This window comes from Sinohyriopsis cumingii, chromosome 2 (assembly GCF_028554795.1).
Source record: "Sinohyriopsis cumingii isolate HCF-2022 chromosome 2, ASM2855479v2, whole genome shotgun sequence".
Lineage (NCBI taxonomy): Eukaryota > Metazoa > Mollusca > Bivalvia > Unionida > Unionidae > Sinohyriopsis > Sinohyriopsis cumingii.
Window position 1 is genome coordinate 150,079,319 of NC_142962.1, and position 21,871 is coordinate 150,101,189.

A 21,871-nucleotide genomic window follows, 5' to 3' on the forward strand; every position below is an offset into this window, starting at 1 on the left:
ACAAGAACTCTATAAAAATATGTACAATGAATACAATCTGAATTGGAAATGTGCTCATGGAACACAGCTAGACTATCACAATGCCTGAGAAAATGAACTATAGCACTAAAGCTTGCCTAACAAATTTGGGGACTGATGAGGGAAACACTATCTGCCTCATCTACATATGTTGCATGACATACAACACAAAGAACTTAACCAGGTATGCATTCAATTACTAACAGACCCACACCCATTTCCTCAAATTTAAAGATTCTGTTTCCTTCAGCTATAATGACAATCATTGCCTATAAATATAACAACAAAGTACAGAAAGAAATGAATGGTGGGAATTTTCAAAAATATACAAATCGAACAAGCTGATCTTAATTGCTATACAAATCCAATTAGGTCATGTTAATACACATGCGACATGCATACAAAATTTCACCTTTCTACATTTTGAGATATTGGCTAAATTGCACTTACAGGGTTTTATAGATCTAAAATGCATAAGGCCCAAAAAAGTTAACAAATCTATTTGTAAAAAAATAACAAAATACTGTAATGACTTGAAAATCAATACAGGTCATCAATATATGAATATCAAATATATCTACTAAATCATTTGTCTATCTAAAGTATTTTTTGCTTGATTGTGCTAATTAGGCTTTTGTCCAAAATAATGTCCAAGTCCAAAAAGTAAACAAATACAACTAATTACTGTAATGGCCTTAAAATAAACATAAGGTCATCAACTTATGAACTGTGAGAAATTTAACAGCTCTTAGTTTAATAAAGTTTGCATAATTATACTATGACTGATTTGGAATTAATCTGTATTACAAGTCAAGAGAACTGTGCATCAAAGAGAGTAGTATTATCAATATGTGATTTTGATTGTTAACATAGCTTTAAAAAAAGTTAAATCATATTGCTACAATGTCTGCGGTGTGACACTTTATAGTGATGTCTAGCATTGGGGCATCATGCTGCAAACATGTAGCATGATCCACCCAGTCACATTATCGTGACACCAGGCCGACCAGTCCTAACACTAACCTCTTAATGCTGAGCACCAAGTGAGACAGCTGTTGGTACCATTTTTTTAAAAGTCTTTGGTATGACTCAGTCAGGAATCAAACCCATGACTGCCCACATCCGACGCAGACGCTCTAACCACTAGGCCACCAGAGTGGTCACGTTATCAACATCAAGATTTAAAGCTGAAACATTGTTTTGTAAGTAAAGTGCTAAATCACTGATCAAGATAAATAACAGGATGGGACCTAGAACTGAACCCTGTGTAACACCATATGGTACACATTGATCACTTTTGAGAATCCCTTTTACTTTGACTTTTTGTTACTTCTCCACAAGATAGGATGAAAACCATTTTTCAGCATTTTGTCAAATTTTACAAATTTGTAGTTTCTCCAGAAGAATGTAATGGTTAACAAAGTTATGTTTATTTAATTGTGTGCTTAACATTTGCCCATGATTGTAACTTGTACTTTAGGTAATGTAACAAGAATGTTTACATAGTAAAACTTTTGTCAATGATTGTAAGAAATAAATAGAATGTTTACAGAACATTTGAGTTTGGAACATTCTAGGCCCAATTTTGTTTGCAAATACACAGGAATTTTCCATTGGAATGATTCACATCTAGGTCAAGTGAAAATGTGTATAATTAGGGATTTGATAAACTGATAATTCATTGTGCTTTAGATCAATCTGTCATATATAATTCGTGAGGAATTATTTATTTAAAATATTCACTGGAATTATTAAATTGCTCATTGACTTTAGGATTTATACATGCTACATAGGATTAATGTGAACTCATCAAAAAAAATTCTGGATTGCTTCATTGTGTTGCTTTAGTGCATTCAAGAATACTGGAATTAATTCAGAACATTCTATATTTTTGGACTTGTTATAGGACATTCAGGATTATTTTGGATGTAATTCACAAAACTAAACTTATCTTGAATTTCCACTTCATACTGTACAGACATAAATATCTTCATTTTACTTGAATTGTTGGTTTCACTTCTTTCCGTTACATATTTTAAGACCTAGTGTTGTAACAAAGTCAAATGATCTTTCTGAAAGGCTGTACCTACAAGAATCTGAAATGGCAAGTAATAGTACAGATGTAACAAGTCTTAGAAGTCTTTTTAAATGTAAAAATAATAAGTCACAATATTTATCATATACTGACTTTTTCTCCATTAACCTTACCCTGTACGAATCGAGCAGTATTTTTCCATACTGCATGGCTTCATACTGCATGACACATATCTAAAAACAGCATCATGTATAAGGAACTACTCTGTAAACAAACTGTGTATGCTCATGTAGTAGACACTTTAGCTATATTGTGTCTTAGAGTTGTTTGTGGATAAAATAAATAAGCTGTTTCATCCATTGGAAAGTAGAGTGTGTGTGTGTGAGATTTGGATTTTTTATGTAGCTTTGACAATTTTTCAGTCATATTGCTATGATGTCTTGCACTGGAGCATCATGCCACAGACATGTAGCATCATGTCCCACCTAGTCACATTATCCAAATACCAGGCTGACCAGTCCTAACACTAACCTCCTAATGCATAGCGCCTAGCGAGGCAACTATTAGTACCATATTTACAGGTTTTTTGTATGATTCACCTGGGGTTTGAACCTTTGACCTCCCGCATCCACGGTAGACACTCTAACCCAGCGGTAGGCAAACTTTCCAGTGCAAGTGCCGCATACACAAATTTACACCTTGTCGAGGGCTACATAGTTCATTAAGTAAAATAATTTTAGGGTTTTCTAAATAACATCATAATTAATTTTCAGTTGTTAATATGTTGTTAATATTTGAAAACTTAAACTTCAAAAGAAGCACATTTATTTGATAAACAGAGTAACATAAACAGAGTCAGTGCAAATGATGACTTGTTCCTAGACCGCATGAAAGCCCTTGGCGGGCCACATGTGACCCGCAGGCCATAGTTTGCCCACCCTTGCTCTAACCACTCATTTGAAAGTAGAGATGATACAGTTAACGATCTGGATGAGTTCGCTGAGTCACAAATGAAACTTTCAAACAAGCAAATGAAGTAACACAATATTTGTAATGTCCACAACAAATGTGAGAGATGCAGTATTGAAAATACCATTCTGATCATTTAAAGAGTTATTCAGGAGAAATGTTCAGCCTATAACCAGTGCTCTCTAGGGTCTATAACAATAGCATAAAGCATGTTGAGTACAAGGGCTATTGCATATCTATCAGATATGTACCATTTTACAGGTCAGTCAAAATACTAAACTCAAGAATAATTTGGAATAAAGAGCCTCAGAGCCAGTAAGTCAAGACAATGAAGTCTTATAGAGTTAATAATAAAACTGGATAACCTTTAACATTTTGATCAGATGAACTCCATTTTATATAAGACACAGCATCAAATCAACATACAAAAGCACATCAAGCTGCATGAAGATACCTCACAGGATACACAAGATATTAAGTAAACAAAAGTGTCTGTCAGATAGATGGATGGACATCTGGGTCCATAACACCCTAAAACAATTTTTTTTTTGTAGTGGGCTGAGAAAACAACAAATAATGGATGTCTATAATTTCTCTGAATCAATTACCTTTGAACCATGTAATGACAGGCACAGGTGCACCAGTTGTTTCACATGGAAAACGGGTATCTGTTCCTTCAATTACTGTCACGTTTTGAGGGGGGTTCTTAAGCTGTGGGGGAGCCCCTAAAAAGACAAAGAATTTGATATTAATGGACATATACTATTTAATGGTCAGATATGTAACTTATTTTTCATACTTTCAAACCTGAAAACCCCATTTTCATTGTTCTTCTACAAGTCTATGAATTACTTTGTTTAAAAGTGAGATCTTCACAAAAGTTGCACATTATTTCCTGCCTCTTACATGAGGAAGTGATATATTGTTAGAAGAATGACCACGCTAATACAAAAAATAGAGTGTTGGGGAATTTATCACAGATTATGTAATAAACAATGGTCTGCCTGAAATTCAGGGAACTAAACTAATGCTATACCTACCGGCTAAAGTATTTACCTGTAACTGACTAATGATATACCTACCAACAAAAGTATTTACCTGTAACTGACTAATGCTATACCTACCAGTGAAAGTATTTACTTGTAACCGACTAATGCTATACCTACCAGCAAAAGTATTTACCTGTAACTGACTAATGCTATAGCTACCAGTGAAAGTATTTACCTGTAAGTGATTAATGCAGCGCTATACCTACCAGCAAAAGTATTTACCTGTAAGTGACTAATGCTATACCTACCAGTGAAAGTATTTACCTGTAACTGATTAATGCTATACCTACCAGCCTTTTATCAATATCGTGCTTTATAGACAGGAAGAGAAAGAAAATGAAATGCAGTACAGTAATACCTTGTGCATTAACGTTTCTGGATTCGCGAAATTTTCATTGGTACCCTCTATGTACATGTTTTCTTTATTTTATTGAATTGTACCTTCATTATATGACTTCTGTGACATATGAAGTTTACCTAGTTTACCTTCCAGACAATGACAAAGAAAACATCAGTCATTAAGTTTACAGTCCCATTCGTTACTTGGTTTTACCTTACTGTGAGTGCAAAAGAAAATGGCAGCCAATGAATTAGTATAGGGGTAATATTAGTATACATGTACCGTACTGTAAATGCGCTAGTGTCGCAAATACCCATTAGGCGATACTGTACTTCATTTTTACGTCAACCAGTTATTTCTCTTTTTAAGGCTAATGTATTAAGCTAACTTTTAAATGAAATTAAAGTGCTTTGGGAGCATGATTTGGTCATATTTAGGGTTTAAACCCTAGAAATAAGCATTTATTAGCATTTTTAGTGACTCGTACCAAACATTCGCGATTCCTCCTGATCCGCGACTGGTTCTGGAACCTAACCTCGCGAATGTTCAAGGTATTACTGTATTGCAATTGCCACATTTTTTGTGTATGTCAGGAGGGGGTATTTTCTGAAAATTATAAATAAATAATGAGGAAAAGAAAAATAAATGGTAAATTCCACATACCACTTTTAGATATGACCTCTGATCTGCTGACAATATTTCACCATGTTCTACTTGGTATTTACAGTTTTCATTTTTCCTTTCATTTATCAACAAACAAAATGTTAAAAGTTACACGTCTTTTCAATTCAAATTCCTGTAACACAGTACAACTTATCTGATAATATTCCCTTCCTTGTCTCATACCCTCTATCTCTTACTCTATCATTTTTCCCAAAATTATTTCCTCAATCTAATTTCTGAATCCTTTACCCCCAGTTTGAAGGATTTGTGATGAGTTTGTACCAAAGACAATAACAAGCAGCAGCTGCATAACTCTTTATGATACTTCCTGGTTTGACAAAGTATATTATGTAGATCCAATTTCTCAACTTCATTTGAAAATTAGGAAAAGAAAACAACTGCACTTTTTTGCTTTTAAGTTTGGCCTTACGCTGCATAAATTTTCTTTCAATGACCGTTCCATCAATAAAACTCCAAATCAACTGATGGTTGACTCATTCTGGACTGACATCATATGTAACAGTAAACTGAGCCTACATGAAGTGAGGTGATGCAGTCTTTAATTTTACACATTCTATTTCTTTATTGAATTTGGCAGTAAATTTCAGGAATTAGGTGGAAGTAAAATTTACTGAAGAAACAGATTTTTATTTTACACATACTAATCTCCATTAGCTTCTTAACCAGTTTTGTAATAACTTTCTGACTTTTATGTGAAAGCAAATGAAATCTAGTCAGGGGTTGCTTCATCTGCATGGGCAACAAATTGGGTTTATGTTTTGTGTTAACTTTGTATGACAAAACTACTTCAAACTGCTAGGTGATGTTTTATTCCGAAACACAACATGTCATGGAATAGTTCGTTTTCCACTCAAAAAACTTACTGTTGACTTTGAGCCATACTGATTTATAAGCATCTCCAGCAACATTCCTAGCAAAGCACTGATACATCCCAGCATTTCGTACTTCAAGCCTCTCCACAGTCAGTGTACCATTGCTGTCAATAGTGTACCTGTATGGGAAAGACATAATAATAGATTATCCTTTCAGCTGCAAGTACTGTACAGTGCCAGGTCAAAAAAGGTAGCCACCAGAGAAAGATAAGATTGTCATTTAGCAAAATATGATTTCAAACACAAATGAACATCTTAGTCTGAAATTGTTATCAGTACAGCAGTGAAGCTCAAAATCTGGAGACACCTGGCAGTGGCAAGGGGAGGTAGTGGGTAAGAGTTACTGCCCTTTTTGGATCTAAGATAGCCAGGAAAGACGATTTTGGTCTTTAAGCAGGGCTGGATTATTCAGGACTCATGGTACTAATTCAGTTCCCATAGTAAACCTAAACACGATGATATTAAAAATTCAATAACTTAAAATTTTTGGGTGCTCATGATCAAACCTATATTTATCAGTATAGATGAAACGTAGATGTCAGCCTTTGTGTTGAGGAAAGGATATGAACTGCAGCATTTTCTGGACCTGCATGTGTTTGAAATGTGGTTTCTATTCCGCACCAAAGAGTCAGGTCCTAATTTTATTAATGAGTGTCCTAAAGTCAAGACTGTTAAAGGACTAAAATTCCATCAATAAAACAATATCTCTATTTTTTGTCTCACTAGGATAAGCTCTCAAAAGATAATTTTTCTTAAAACATAACTTACATTATTAGTCGATCCTGGTCAGCCAAACCCATGTATACTCTATTTTATGTTCACCCATTTCCAGGCTGGTTCCAATTTTTCCATATCATTAGTACCATGTGTCCTTCAGGTACCAGGCTTATATTCCAAATGTTAATGTGACTGGGGAACATATTTTAAGGAGAAATTGTAAATAGTAGCAAGTGCTAATTTTAGACCTTCCCAGTGATGTAAATAAACAAAACATGGTGCCTGACAGTAAAAAACTAACAGATGGCCAGAAGCAGACAATAATTTAATTGTTTGATAAATATTTTAGCAGTAGTAAAACTATCTCAGCTAACTGGAACATTACATTTAGTTATTCATAAACTTCTTAAATAAAATTTTCACAAATGGTGGTCCCTAGAAATTGAGAAATAAGCTAAAGACCAAAAAATTATGAGCAAAAGGGATGATTATCTATTTTCTTGGTATGCTGATTGCATGTTTTGGCAACAGTTAACAATCTTTCAGGGACCAAATCACAAAAGGCTTGTAACTTTTGAAAGCACTGTCAACAGAATATTAAAGAGTTTAGGATTCTGGAGATGCAACATACAGAAGCTGAGTATGATTTCTAAACAGATTCGCCCATAATTTTATGGTTTAAAGGGTTGAATAACTGGACATTTGAAAAATATTAGTGTAGAAACTAAAGTTGTTTTGTGCAAAGACTGAAAGCCTGTGTTTGGAGAAAACATGATTAAAAATGGCAGCCAGAGCTGCGGTCTGTAGAATGCACACTTGCCATTCAAGAATATTCTGGCAACATTTTAGGAGGTGCATAACCTGCAATGGTGCTTGCAAATCTAATTCCATTGGCGGGAAAGATTGACTCTGACAAGTGTCTTAGTGTCTTTAATGAAAGATTTGTGACAAATATTACAAAATGGTTCCAAATGGAGAAAGGACCTTCCAGGAAGGTAAACTGTCTTGGCCATATTTCTAGGATGACAAAACAGTGGAAAATTATAGAACAAAGAATCCCTACCCTGGTCATCAAACATCCTGGACCTTGATATTATTGTGAACATATGGCAAACAATTAAATCCAAGCTAGAAGAAAGACTTAATGAAATCAAATCTTGATCCGATTGCGTTGGTGTTGTTCTTCATATTCAACAAACCTTAACCTGAGGACTTTAAGTGAATCCAAGCACAGGTATGAGGACTTTATGAATCCATACCTAAGTGAATCCAAGCACAGGTAAGAGGACTTTATGAATCCATACCTAAGTGAATCTAAGCACAGGTAAGAGCCATGGAGTTGTCATGTATAAGATATGTCAGTACCATTTTTTTCATATTTTTGTCAGGGAATTATGGATAGTATCTAAAAGACCTTTTATAAGAGAGTGCTGAAAAAACATGGACAGAAATCATGAGTGACTGGCAACAGACTGGATTTGACACCAATTTCTTGATCCAAGGGAAGACCACTTTCGTCTAAATTCCATCTCAGTAATCAGTGACATTTTGGCACTTTTGTTGCAAAAACAAGCTAAAATTCACGAAGATCTCTGAGAAGGATGGATTTGTGAGGAAATGGATGTACTCTGGAAATATTATGATCAGGCAGCATATCAGATGAAAAAAATTGATTATTCACCTATCACTGTCATTTTGGATTTCTAAACCATTGAAGAGCCAGTGGATTGTGGGCTGGGGTGGTCCAATGGCACGGCACGGAATCACGACTCTGTCACCAAAGTCCTTGGAAATATCACTTGGAAACTGGGTTGTGATCAGAGGATTAACTGGAAAGAAAAAGTTGTATATTGTGCAATTTTTGTGGGCAAGCCTGGCAGCATGATAATGATGTTCAAGAGACAGTGGGCTAAGAAGTAAATTGTGATGCTCACTCAATACCAGAGGTGCCACAAGTACTTGAAAATGAAAGCATTAATGTGGATGAATTGGTCTGATTATGTAATTGCTAAATACCAGAGGAGCTACAAGTACTTGAAAATGATACAATTTGTGTGGGTAAATTGGTCTGATTATGTAATTGACCAAGACAACATAATTATATAATTCTAAAGGAGAAAAATACCACACACAGTACTTACAATAAAACAAGCTTTTTATGTCTTGAATGCAAAAGAAAAGAAACAGTCCATCATGTACATCCAGATGTTTATGAATACTGCTCATTAAAAATTTCAAAATGATGAAACTAGGTGAATTCAAGTGCAACTGACAAAGGTTTTGATATATAAAATGTATGTCTTCAAGGCATTTTCCTACTCTGAGTACAATGGTATCATTTATGCTTGCAGGATGAAAACCCTGCATATGATAATGTGCCACCTTCAAACTTACCACTAACAAACAAATTGGCTCTGCCAAGAGCCTTGCGTGTGCCTGTTATCTGCTGGTCATTCTGCACGAGAGATGCTTCACATTCGTAGATTCCTGAATTGTCAGTATCTGGATCTTTGATGGTCAGAGTGCGATTTTTAAGTTGGGACAGAAGATATTTGTCCTGATTTTTGACAATAGGAATCCTGCTGCTTCCATTTACCTTGTACCAAATGGTCTGAAGGTTTTCCATTGGCCTGCAAAAAGATATCTTACAGACATAACATCAATAGGTAATAAAAGATGGTCAAGCAGGCCTGACATGGCTCAACTAGGTAACATGAGAATTAGGTAACATGTGCAGATGTGGCTCAAAACCCACCTTCTTTGAGACCTTGATGACATAATTTATAATCCAATTCTGATCAAAATCTAAATCATAAATATAGCTTTCACGGTTATAGCAAGAGCAGCAATTCAGCTGACAGAACTCTCTCTATTAATATCTCCAGATATTGCTCCTAATTTAATGCATCAAAGATATTAATCAAAAGTTATCAGAAATACAACCTCTAGAGTGATGGTATACTCAGCCCCCCAAAACTGTCAGAACAAATGAGCTAAAATGACCATATGCTATATCAACATGTTTGACAATTGCTGGTGTTCATAATGTTCCCATGTTGCTGCCAGAAGCCTCATTAATGTGAAGCTTTTGGGTGTTATGCTTAATATACTTGTGTAATACTCAATATACCACTATTACACTGCTTTCCTTTTCCAGGATGCTAGCTCCCCAGTCCAAGCTGATATTCTGTCCTCCAATTAGTAATCAGTCATTGGAGGCCCAGAATTGAGAAGAGCAAAATTTCAGTGTGACTCCTTAGTCATACCCAGCATATGGAATACCCTTCCACTTTTGATATGAATCAAAAAACTATAGTACATTTGGAATACTCTTCCACTTCTGATAAAAACCAAAACCACAGGACATCTGGAATACCTTTCCACTTCTGATATGAACCAAAACATCAAGACATTTGGAGTACCCTTCCACATATGATATGACCCAAAACCACACGACATTTGGAATACCCTTCCACTTTTGATATGAACCAAAACCACAGGACACAAGAGTAGGGTGGGAGGACGGAATCTTATCAATAGTAACAGGTAAGTCTTACACAATTAAAATTAGTTTAGCCAACTCCACACAAAAACTACATAAGCAGTAACACAAAAAATACCTGCTACTACTGCACCTAAATTTCCCAGTTAGGGGGAGAATGACGGCTTCAACATAAATTGGTATAAGAAATAAACACACTTGGCCTTAAACTAGGCAATTTTACTATTGTGAGCTGGTAGACAGCTACTTGCTACATGTTGTTCTGCTGCTGTAAGACCCAAAGATAAAGATAAAATGATGAAATGGTGGCACAAGAGTGCCCAAAGGCAGCTTTCGTAACGTCATCCAATGAGGAGTGATTCAAGAAGACCCAAGATGCAGCATAGCCCTAACTTCATGAGCTTTAATTCTCTGTGAAGGACTGATACATTCTCTAGGTAATGAGAACAACCGGCTTGGAATACAGGCCACTGAAATATACATGGAACCCCTAAAGAGGGAGAAAGAGATGATTCAGACCTTCCTTGCAGATGTATATTAGAAGAAAACAAATACATGTAAAACCGTATGAATCAGCATGGTAAAGAAACCTATCTTGATCATCCCCAGAATAAATACAACTTAGACCAGGAATCTGAATAGAAACTGGAGGCATGTGATTCTTCACCATAAATCAAGCTTAGCAAAGAAGAGAAACCAAATCATAGTCATATTAACAAGTGTTACAACTCTATTGTCTTACACTAAGTAAAAAAAGAGTGTAAATCAACATGTTTTGTAAAAGTCAACAAAAAAATTGTGAATTAAATCCCATATAGTCCCAAAAGTTTTATCACAAGTCCAAACGAACAATGTTCCAAATGAATTTTGATGGTATTCCAGATAATTTTGGATATTGAATGTGTTGATGTGCCTGTAGTATCAAATGTTTTAATGTACCTGATAGTGGCTTTAATTGCAAAGATGTGCTAATGGTCTTTCAATGTATCACAACAATATAATCCATAATGATACTTTCTGAATTTACTATAATTCTAAATTAATGTTAAAGTCCAAGAATACTACTGAGCATCTTCTTAATTCGAGTGAATAATAATTTGAATAAATAAATCCACCCATATAAAATACTTAACAATAAGACTGATTCTGTTTCAAGATGTTAAGGCAAGAATGAATAATCCTTAGATAAACAAGAATATGTACCCCCCTCGACCTTGGTCACAATTACCAATTACTGAAAATACTGTCAATTAATGGAAACTTCCATTCTATAATTTTCTAGGGTCAGAATCAAGACTATAAACAAGATTACTTCCACTAATATAGATCTGAATATTTAATCCACACTCAAAGAGAAATATTAGCTATGTATTATGTTGTTGACAAAATAAATGTCACTGGTCAGTTACAAAATGAACCTGATTTTGGACAAAATCAAGTACAAAATACAGATATACATAACATACAGTCACTAAGAAAAGCAAACAAATAATGCAAATTAAATATATATAACACAGGGCATGAATGTCATCCCTTCTCCTTTTTGACACAATGGACAGCAGAAAGATGATCCAAATGGTAAGGTAGTCAAAGTAGGTTTTGATAACACTCAATATCCCATCAAGGCATCATTATTGTTGTTTTCAGTTTAACACCATTTATCACACGGCTATTTGGTGGAGTATGAACCTGGAAAAATCCCATGAAGAACCACCAATCCACGTAAGCTACTAACATGCTTTCTCACATTTTTCTTGATCTTTTGATCATGCAAGCTAAAGCTAATAAGGGTGAGACAAGGAAGATGAAAAGATGAAGTTAAGCTCAAGTTCCAATTAAAGGTAACAGGTGTCACATGCCTGGTTATCACCCTATTCTACTTAACTGACATTATGCAATTAACTGATTTAATTCTTGGCCTGGTGAGGTCTACAATATAATATTTCAATTACCTGGCACTGGCGATGCATTCAAAGCTTATCTTTGGAGTTCCTTTCTTGACAGATGCATCTTTCATGGGAACAACAATTTCAGGGTCCATGTACATTGGCAAGTTATCTCGCCCTGGAAAAAATGTGACCATTTTATGAAAATAACTGGAATAACATATAGTGTTATATGACTGATTCAAATTAAGCACAGTACAGAACAATTGAAACATTTAATTAAAACAGTTCTCTCAGAAATGCTGTATATTCAGCCAAACACTCAGCTCTGCAGATTTGTACCTGTCATGTGTCCAGGCACCATATTGTTTACTCATGATGTTACTGATGTTTATTTCTAAATGGAACAGTCATGTATATCACATTTATGTATCAAACTATCTCTTATTTCCTCGGTTCTCCTGTGAATGGGTCAACAAGGCTATCCCTTTTCCAGCAGCAAGTGCAACTTTGGATTTGGAAGTCAAGTGACAGTTGCTAAATTCAAATGAAATTTTGGAATAACATTACTTTACATTGCTCAGAGTTGAGACTAAAATGGTGCCATTTTCAACTAAATATTCAGAACTGTCAAGTATGTGTGTGTGTGTGATTTAGATTTTTAACGTAACTTTAACAATTTTTCAGTCATATCGCTATGATGTCTGTAGTGTGACAGTTTATATTGATGTCCAGCACTGGGGCATCATGCTGCAGACATGCAGCATGATGTCACACCCGGTCACATTATCCTGACACCAGGCCAACCAGTCCTAACACAAACCTCTTAATGCTGAGCGCCAAGCAAGGCAGCTGTTAGTACCATTTCTTCAAGTCTTTGGTATGACTCGGCCGGGGTTCAAACCTGCGACCTTCCGCATCCGAGACAGACAGTCTAACCACTAGGAAATTGTCAAGTGAAAACTGCCAACTGGTTACCATCCGAAGACTTACAGAATTAGAATGCAGTGACTATAAAATAACAAACACATTCTAATTACACATATGCATGTTTTATAATAACAGCATTTGGCAGTTCACAGTTCTAAAAAGAATTTCATAAACAGGGTGTTTTATTCCCTGGTTTCAAACTAACTGTGCTTTATAAAAAATAATCTGACATGGTATTTTGAAGGTACTGTAAAACAACAAGTGTACAATACCAGACTGAAGTCTTAATCATCAAGACACAAATCATGCCTCTGAGGATGCAACAAATGACTCAATCACCAAGAATAATTTGGGCATGCTCTATCTGCATCAATGTCCTCAAAGTGAACAATGATTCTAAACAGGCACAGAACATCTACTTTATGTGATATGAATGCATGCAAAAACATCTTTCAGCATTTTCAGTCAATTTCTTTGCATATGAAATCCAAACATGACATTTTATCACTATTTCTGGACAGATGCAATTTAATTCAGTTTAAAATGTTTCAAACATGAGACAGCCAATTACTACATTAAGTCACTATCTTTACATGTGTCTAGACTGGTTTAATGCCTATTTAAAATGACCAGTCTAATGCATGACCTATGGAATAAACTGGCACAGATCCAGAAAAATGATGGCATGGAGACCAATACAGAAAATACAGTCGGCAGTAAAACAACATTAGTCTAACTACTATAAACACATAAAAGACTAAGGCTTTATTAATGAAAACTATCTTGATAAGAAAATAAACGTTAAGGCCTTATATTATTATTATATGGGAGGCCAAACAAATATGTAGAGAAATGGTTTAGAGAACTCCAAATGGTGAATTTTAATAGTCGGCCAGAGGTTGAAGCAGATTAAGACTGTTGGGAATACTATTAAAAATAACCCAATGCTTTTATAACTGACCCTGAGTTGGCCTTAATAAAAACCTTCAATGATGCCACCTACCAATAATTCCCTGTTCAATGTATTTCTGTTCCCAATGTCTAATGTGACCAAATTATAAGGCTTTGCCACCTAGAATCTTTCTACAATGCATCTAAAAAAATCATGTAGGTCATTCTACTAAAGTCTGCATCTAAAAATGTCAAGTAGGTCACCCTACTAAAGTCTGCATCTAAAAATGTCAAGTAGGTCACCCTACTAAAGTCTGCATCTAAAAATGTCAAGTAAGTCACCCTACTAAAGTCTGCATCTAAAAATGTCAAGTAGGTCACCCTACTAAAGTCTGCATCTAAAAATGTCAAGTAGGTCACCCTACTAAAGACTGCATCTAATAATGTCAAGTAGGACACCCTACTAAAGTCTGATATGCACATCAAGCACTGCTTTAGGTATAAACTTTGAACCATTACAGGGCTCGAATTTAACACAAATTTCTTTGTAGCCAGAAGGACTAGTATATTGAGAAATTTACTAGTCCTGCCAAATTTTTACTAGTCCTGTTCACAAAACAATGTCACACATCTTTCATGTACGTTTACCGATTCAATTTTAAACTGGATGTTTTCTGTTTGTTTTTGCGCATTGCATAAACCAGTTACACCACATAACGTTCCTTTCCTCGTCATAATTCAGCCATTCCCTATCTCTTGTCCATTTCTTCCGAAACTTTCCATTACGCTTTTCCCTATCATAAGAATTATTCCTCATCATTCTCATTCAGCTTTTGCTTTTTTTCCCCCGGTGGCTGAACACCTTCTATCAAATGCCACATTTTGCCTGTCTTATAAGGAAGGAATTGTGCTTTGTTTTGAAATACGAAATGTTATTGTATAGCTGACATGAATTATTTAAAGCAAGAAAAGGAATGGCACAGTGTCCTTTATATAAGAAAGCCAGAGCAAGAAACACGTTTCAAAACACGTGTCTTTGCCCCTTCCCACAATTAAATGGATTCTCCCTAACAAAGACTTAACTTCAGTGGATGTTCCGCATGATCAAAGCAGCGGCTATTGTAAACACTGCTATAAAGACATCAGAAGACATTGTTAGTTTCAGTTTGGAAATGGTGTGTTCCTATCAAGTGAAGCTATCTGACACTCGGCGCATTGTATTTAACAGCTCCAATTACGGCATCGTAAGTCGTAAATTTGGTAATTGTTCCAAATTAATCGAACCTCAATGTATTGTTGAAATTAATAATAAGGCAGAAAATTCTCAAATCTTTGATGCCCATGCTCAGAGATTTTAATTCCCAACAAATGTGCGGCATTCTGCTTCGATATATCCACGTGTATTCAATTATTTGTTCATTCTTGTAAGGGAAAAATATAAAAACTATTCTTATCATCATAGAAAAAGTAGCTGTATGGAAAGGATGTGTCAATAACGTAATCATAATAAACTGATCTAATTCTTATAATTATTTCGATGGAAATGTAAAATATACAGTTTTCTGTTTGTGACTGTTAGAGTGTCTGGGTAGCAAGCAAAAAAACCCAAAAACAAACCGTAAACAAAAAAACGTGCAAACTAATTTCTTTGAATAGTTTTTGCCATGTTCTTTTGTGTGGAATACCGCTTTGTAGTTTGTTACTGTGGTTGAGCCAATAAAGTGTGATACCACGTCATTTTTTCATTTAATTTGTTATCAGATTAATAAGGATCAATTACCAAACTTCCGTTGTTTATGACGGGACCATAATTTGCGCTGTTAAGTGAAATGCACAAAATCGGATGGATTCTTGTTATAGAAACGCACCTTTCCGAGGCAGAAATTGACTTCATCTTCTCATGCTAATATGTTAGGACTGTGTTTACAATGGCCACTGCTTTGATTCCAGAGAATATCTGCTAAGTCAAGTCTTTATTAGGGAATGGTGTAAACAAATACTGACTATTGATAACCGAAACTTACTAGCCCATTGGACTATTAACATTATGAGAGTTACTAGTCCGACGGGAAATCTGCTAGACTTGGGCTAGCGGACTACCGCTAATTTCGAGCCCTGCATTACCATACATACTCATTTACAAGTCAAGTCCAACTGCAATTTGATTCCACTTATAAGAAAGTACATATTGTGTATGCTTGGTATTCCTGTATTGTCTGTAGAACACAAAAAGACATTTTTTAAATATAATTCAAAAGCATGACACCAAGTTGAACTGAAACATTTGTCTTACCTATTATAGTAACATTGAAGACTTGTGTCTCAACGGTTGTGGCTGTGATCCCATTTAGGGCCAATGCTTTGTAAAATGATCCAGAATCGCTTGTCTCTTGGCTTAACAATACTAGTGATTGGTTAAGTGTAACTTGGTGACGCATGCCCTCATTGTTAATGCTTATGTTATTACGAAACCAGGTGATGGTAAGTTCTGGTACACTATTTATGGGTGGTAACTGAATCACATAATAACTGCTCTGATTCATTTTTATTTCTTGGTATGGTGGTTGATTGGCAATATTGTCTAGGTCTGAAATAGAAAGCAAACACTTACAAATTATTCTAAAGGAAATTAACATTATTGAAGATATATTTCTGCAATCGCGGTAGCTGTCATATACAATATTGTGCTTTTATTCTTTGTGGGGATCAAATTTATATATACTTTGGTTGAAACAATCCACCAACTGAAAGACCAAACATATAATGATCTTTCTGTGGAAACAATAAATCTCTTCTCCAAGACACTAATTAATTTAAAAACCAATAAAAACAATCCCCATAAAACAAATCTGATACTGATAAATTCACTAGTTATTCTGCCTTGCATTTAAAATTATCTTCCTTGGATTTTAACACAGTAATATTTTTTGTTATAAAGAGATTCTGACAATTGCTTACAAAATTTACGTGATTTGTACAATTTGGAGTTAAAGTTCATGCCATTAACCCCTTTCAACAATAGTGTACATTTCCACAACTTAAACAAAATTTTGTACTGTATACTGTACATGCTTATAAGTTCACTTGAACTGCTAAGACAAAAAAATCTTCTTCTCTTAAAGCAATAGTACTTCTGGGTCTATGTAATTTGATGTTGAGTAATCTGTAGAACAAACAACACAAACTCTGATCTGCTGTAACATTCTGCAATGGCACATCAGGGTCTATGTTGTTTGCATCTGAACCCAACTGATAAGTGAGTATATAGTATTTCAAACACAAGATTTTATGCATCATATAATATTTTACTAGAGCAGTGCTAATAACGATATAACTGAAAAGTACTATACTTATCATGTGACACCAACAGAGGTCAGCATGCATATGATAAATTTGTAATAAGGCTCTGGTTATTGACCAACCCCTTTCCTTCCTGCCAACCATACAATTTTATCTGGATTAAATTTGGCAAAAAGAACAACAAACATTTTAGAATAATGTTTTTTACAAAGGACTATAATTATCAAAGCTAAATTCATGATACGAATAATGCTGATTTTCTAGTTTATGCTGCAGTCAAATCCATCAGGTTCCACAAAATAAACATACGTTCTAACCTACCCAACATAATGGGTTTTTTCAATTTAACTAGAACAATGCACATTTTTTTATCTGGAGTAATTAATCACATAGGACCAAATACAAGGCAATCACAAGGCTGGTCATATTTACATATTCATTTATAAAATGACATGAGTGAAAAAGATCTAACTGTGGTCAATTCTGTTTAAATCTTTTTTCCATGCAAATAAGCTGGAAGATGTTTACAGTAACACACGGAGTCTTCCTGCCCAATTTCCTCTTTGCTACCAACAAGAGTCATGCCTAGTAACACACAGAGTCTTCCTGCCCAATTTCCTCTTTGCTACCAACAAGAGTCATGCCTAGCATCAATGCTAATGTGCAGACTATTCAACTTGTGTGTCTGTACATGGGGTGTCTTTGAAAATGTTCTGAATATTTTGTTATAACTGAAAGTTAAATGTAAGCTGTAAATGTATTAAAATCAGTGTATCCCCTAGAGGTGCAAGACTGAGAGTCATAAGCCTCCTTGGTCTCAAAACTGGGGGTCAGACTGATTTAAAAACAAACTTCAGTATCAAATCTGAGAGTCTCTGAAGCGCAAATGAGGGCAAAGGGAAACACTGCATAATGTATGGAAAAACTCAATGATGTCAAAAAGGAATGTATGCAGCAACAGTTACATACATAATGGAATGGGTCTCTCCTGTTGCCTATATCAAAACATTACTATGCTACTTATCTGTCCGTATACAGTGAACACCAATTAACCAATGACAATTAACCTGTTTGTTTATACACAGGCCCAGAAAATCTGATTTCCCAGTTTATATATTGACGGGGTCTTGAAAATTATCTTTGCATACCAGTGAAGATTGCTGTTGTTCATGCATCTTCATCCATCTATAAATTTGTCCATCCACTTCTCTTCAAATTATATTCAGTGGTTTTGGATCATATTTGAACCAGAATCATCTCTATAAACTTCATAGGTCTTCATGCCAAGATGCAGACTGTCCAGTCTTATGTATGTTCTATTCAATGGCTTTCTAACAGTCATTTAATCCCCCCTTCCCTGCTTTTAGCAACTGTGGCCATATTATATGGCAGGTTGGCATAATTTGTACAAATCTGAATGGTCTTCATGTGAAGATGTTTCCTGTCATATCTGATCAAACTGTTCAGTGATTTCAGAGATGTCACTGAAAGGTCTTCTTATTTTGTAAAATGGTGGTCATATTTGACAGATCAGCATCATCTGTAAATGTTGAAAAGGTCTTTAAAGCCATGATGCCATGTCCATTTAAAACTGCTCTGGTGGGTTTTTGTTTTAAAAAAAGCTGAAAATAGCTACTGATGGATGTTTCCCAGATAATGAATGATTTGCAATGCATGATGGAGGAAGGGCTATACCATAAGCTATCTCGGCCTTGTGGCAGGCAGATGAATTAAAAATCATTCAAAAATAGGTCATTGGGGAATTTGGTTTGTCATTGTTTCTTCTATCTGATTTGTAGATTTTACTGAAACTTAAAAGCCAGCTATATCAGTTAGGTTTGACTATTTTGACATGGTCCCTTTTTGGGGATATTTCTTTTTAAAAAATTGAAAAACGGGGATATTATGTGTTTTCTAATTGGGTTTTTGGAGGACTGTATTTCAATTTTGTAGGATACATGTAGTTGGTGCATATGCGCCATGAATGAGGATTTACTTTTCCAATTCTAAGGGTTACATAGTTTTTATATAAAATAGAGACCATTTGGAGAATTCAGTTTGTTATCACTTCTTCCAAACTGCTTTGAAGACTTCATTTAAACTTTGCAGGCTAGATGTGCAGTTGGTGCAAATGTGCAATAATTTTCTACTTTCATCCTCACACATATTTGAACACATTTATAAGCGAGTATCGTAAGATATAGTAAATCACTTCACCTCCAACATTTTTGGGGGAAAATGCTTTTAACACGAGTCCCACATTGGGACTGATGCTCTACTGATCAAACAAATTGTCAGGCACCTAAGAGGGTGAACACCGATCTTTTAAGATAGCCATTGTGGATTCCCTATTTTATGATTTATAATTAACTACCACTAGTAATTCAAGTTGTAAACAACTTAGTTTCACGTTGAAAAAATAAAACAACATGGGCACAAACGTTATGTATGATGCAAGCAATCTGATGAATAGTTGTCTCCAACTATTGTAAACTTAGATCCAAATACAGTGGTACCTTCTTATGCATGGTGAAGAGATTTTGTGTTTAATTCCAGATTGAATGGGTAGCCAGTGAAGGTTACAGAGGAGGGGGGAGGTGTGCTTGGTTCTTCATACTCTAAGGATGATCTGAGCGGCGGTTTTTGAACTTTTTGACATTTCTGTAGCCTAACTAATTAAGATACCTGACAGTACTAGTTCACAGGTTATTCTTTCCCTCCCAAATTTTATCTTACACGAATCAAACAAAGGAATAGACTATGGTCAGATAATATGATTCACTTATCCCTGAGTACATTGTTTACTGTCAACATAATGACAAAGAAGAGGTGCTGTTGTCATTTAGGTTATTAGGTTTTGAAACCATTTGTGATACCCACCCCCATACATACTTTGATCATGCAAAAAAATAGGACAGTTTAAATTTTAAAAAAATAAGAAATCTTAAAAATGCTTTTGCATGTTCATACAGCAACTAAGCAATCTCAAGTTCTGTTGTCCCTCTATAATGTTGTGAATGGATGTCAGATGAAATTGTACATTCTGTTACTTGTGCATGAGGTAACCATCACAACTTGTTCAATTTTGTTTCACTTCAATCAGGTATGAATGCGATTATTTTACTATGTTTCTAATTCTTTTCATTGCAGTGAGTACAAATTCAATGACATTAATATGACCCTTAAAAAAGTAAAATATATTGCATGAACTGCAACAAAAATTTGATTTGGCATTATGTATCATATATTTTCTTTGTTAGAACTAGCAAATGTTTAAATTAACTGAATGATCAAGTTATTTTCAGTATCAAGATATAGACAAATTATTCCTGAAACAGATAAAGATTTTGATAAAAATGTCTCTCTCTCTCTCTCTCTCTGAACCTCTTTAAAGCATGCTTACTGCAGTCATCAACAGCAAACCATACCCATATTATCGATAACCCCATCTACTCCCTGGCAGTCATCAAATGCAACTCCACAAGAAAGCTTGGTGTGCGGATCTATTCTCCATGAGACGCTGTGGCAAATCCAGCAGGGATTCATTCTTAATCCTCTCCACCCACACCGCAAAATTGGGGTTTCAAAAACTCATGTGAGCTGTACTGAACCTGTTGCTAAGATATACCTAACACATACATCTCAGTAGTAGTAAATTTTTAGTACCTTGTACCCATCAAAAATATACTTTCTGCATACCACAAATGCACTTCTCAAGCATACCTACTGAGGACCTTTATCTGTAAGGCTACCAGATGTGATGGGGTATAAAGAGTGGCCACAGACTGGGAATTTGTTGCCTGGTAAGGTGACCTCTGAAAGGACCCCTCTTGAGCAGAACCTCTTTAATTATTAATGCAGGCAGTCTAAGGTTACCCTGTAATAATGAATACCTCACAATACAGCAGTAAGGTACTATATAATTCATAAGGAAAAAAGCATTCAATAAAGTGAGGAATGACTGTCAAGGAATACTTTGTCTACTGTCTATACTTACAGGCCACCTCAACATATGCTGGAGAACTGAGGATGGATCCCAACTCGTTGCTTGCCAGACACCTGTATACCCCTGCATCTTGCCTACGTAGATTGACAACCTTGTATGTGTAGTCATCAGTTTCATTTGTGATAAAACGGTCATCCTTTAACCAACGATAAACTGGGGCTGGGTTTGAGCTCACTCTACATGTCAGGATTTTTGTGCTTCCCTCTACGTTAGTGCTACCTGCTACTGGTTCTTGGTTGAAGCTCTGTGGGGGGTATTTTACTGTGGGGAAGAAAAGACAATACATTTTAGAGCTGTTGATAGGAAAACACCGTACAGAGCTCCCTGTTTACAACACTAATCATGGTGGTCATAAATGTGATCTGCACAATGGGTGAGAGCAAGTGAGACATGGACTTACAGACAGACAAACAGAAAGTATTACAATATCCCCCCATCCATTAAAACATAATACATCACAAACTTCATCAATCTTAAAATGACATGAACACAAATATAAGATTATATTATAGCATGAAGAAAACCACTCAATACACTAATTACTGGAAAAATTAAGGGTTAGGCATTAATGCCATCAAACTCAGAACTTATTTTAGTTTTACATGAGATGGGGGAAGGGGTAGAAGACAACGTTTTGTGTTACTTCCAACTAAATACCAGCCTGTCTGATTA

General features: G+C 35.3%; 1 protein-coding gene across 1 annotated transcript in view; it reads right to left on the reverse strand.

Moving 5' to 3' along the window:
- LOC149806073 (protein sidekick-2-like) overlaps positions 1–21,871 on the reverse strand; it is a 137,248-nt gene that overhangs the window by 96,548 nt on the left and 18,829 nt on the right. Inside the window, exons 2-8 of the mRNA XM_089950947.1 lie at positions 21,191–21,460; positions 16,187–16,480; positions 12,139–12,250; positions 9,079–9,314; positions 8,366–8,513; positions 5,959–6,086; positions 3,631–3,747 (exon numbers count right to left, since the gene is read on the reverse strand). Of these exons, the coding sequence (XP_089807073.1) occupies positions 3,631–3,747; positions 5,959–6,086; positions 8,366–8,513; positions 9,079–9,314; positions 12,139–12,250; positions 16,187–16,480; positions 21,191–21,460 (1,305 nt within the window). The remainder of the gene's footprint in view (positions 1–3,630; positions 3,748–5,958; positions 6,087–8,365; positions 8,514–9,078; positions 9,315–12,138; positions 12,251–16,186; positions 16,481–21,190; positions 21,461–21,871) is intronic.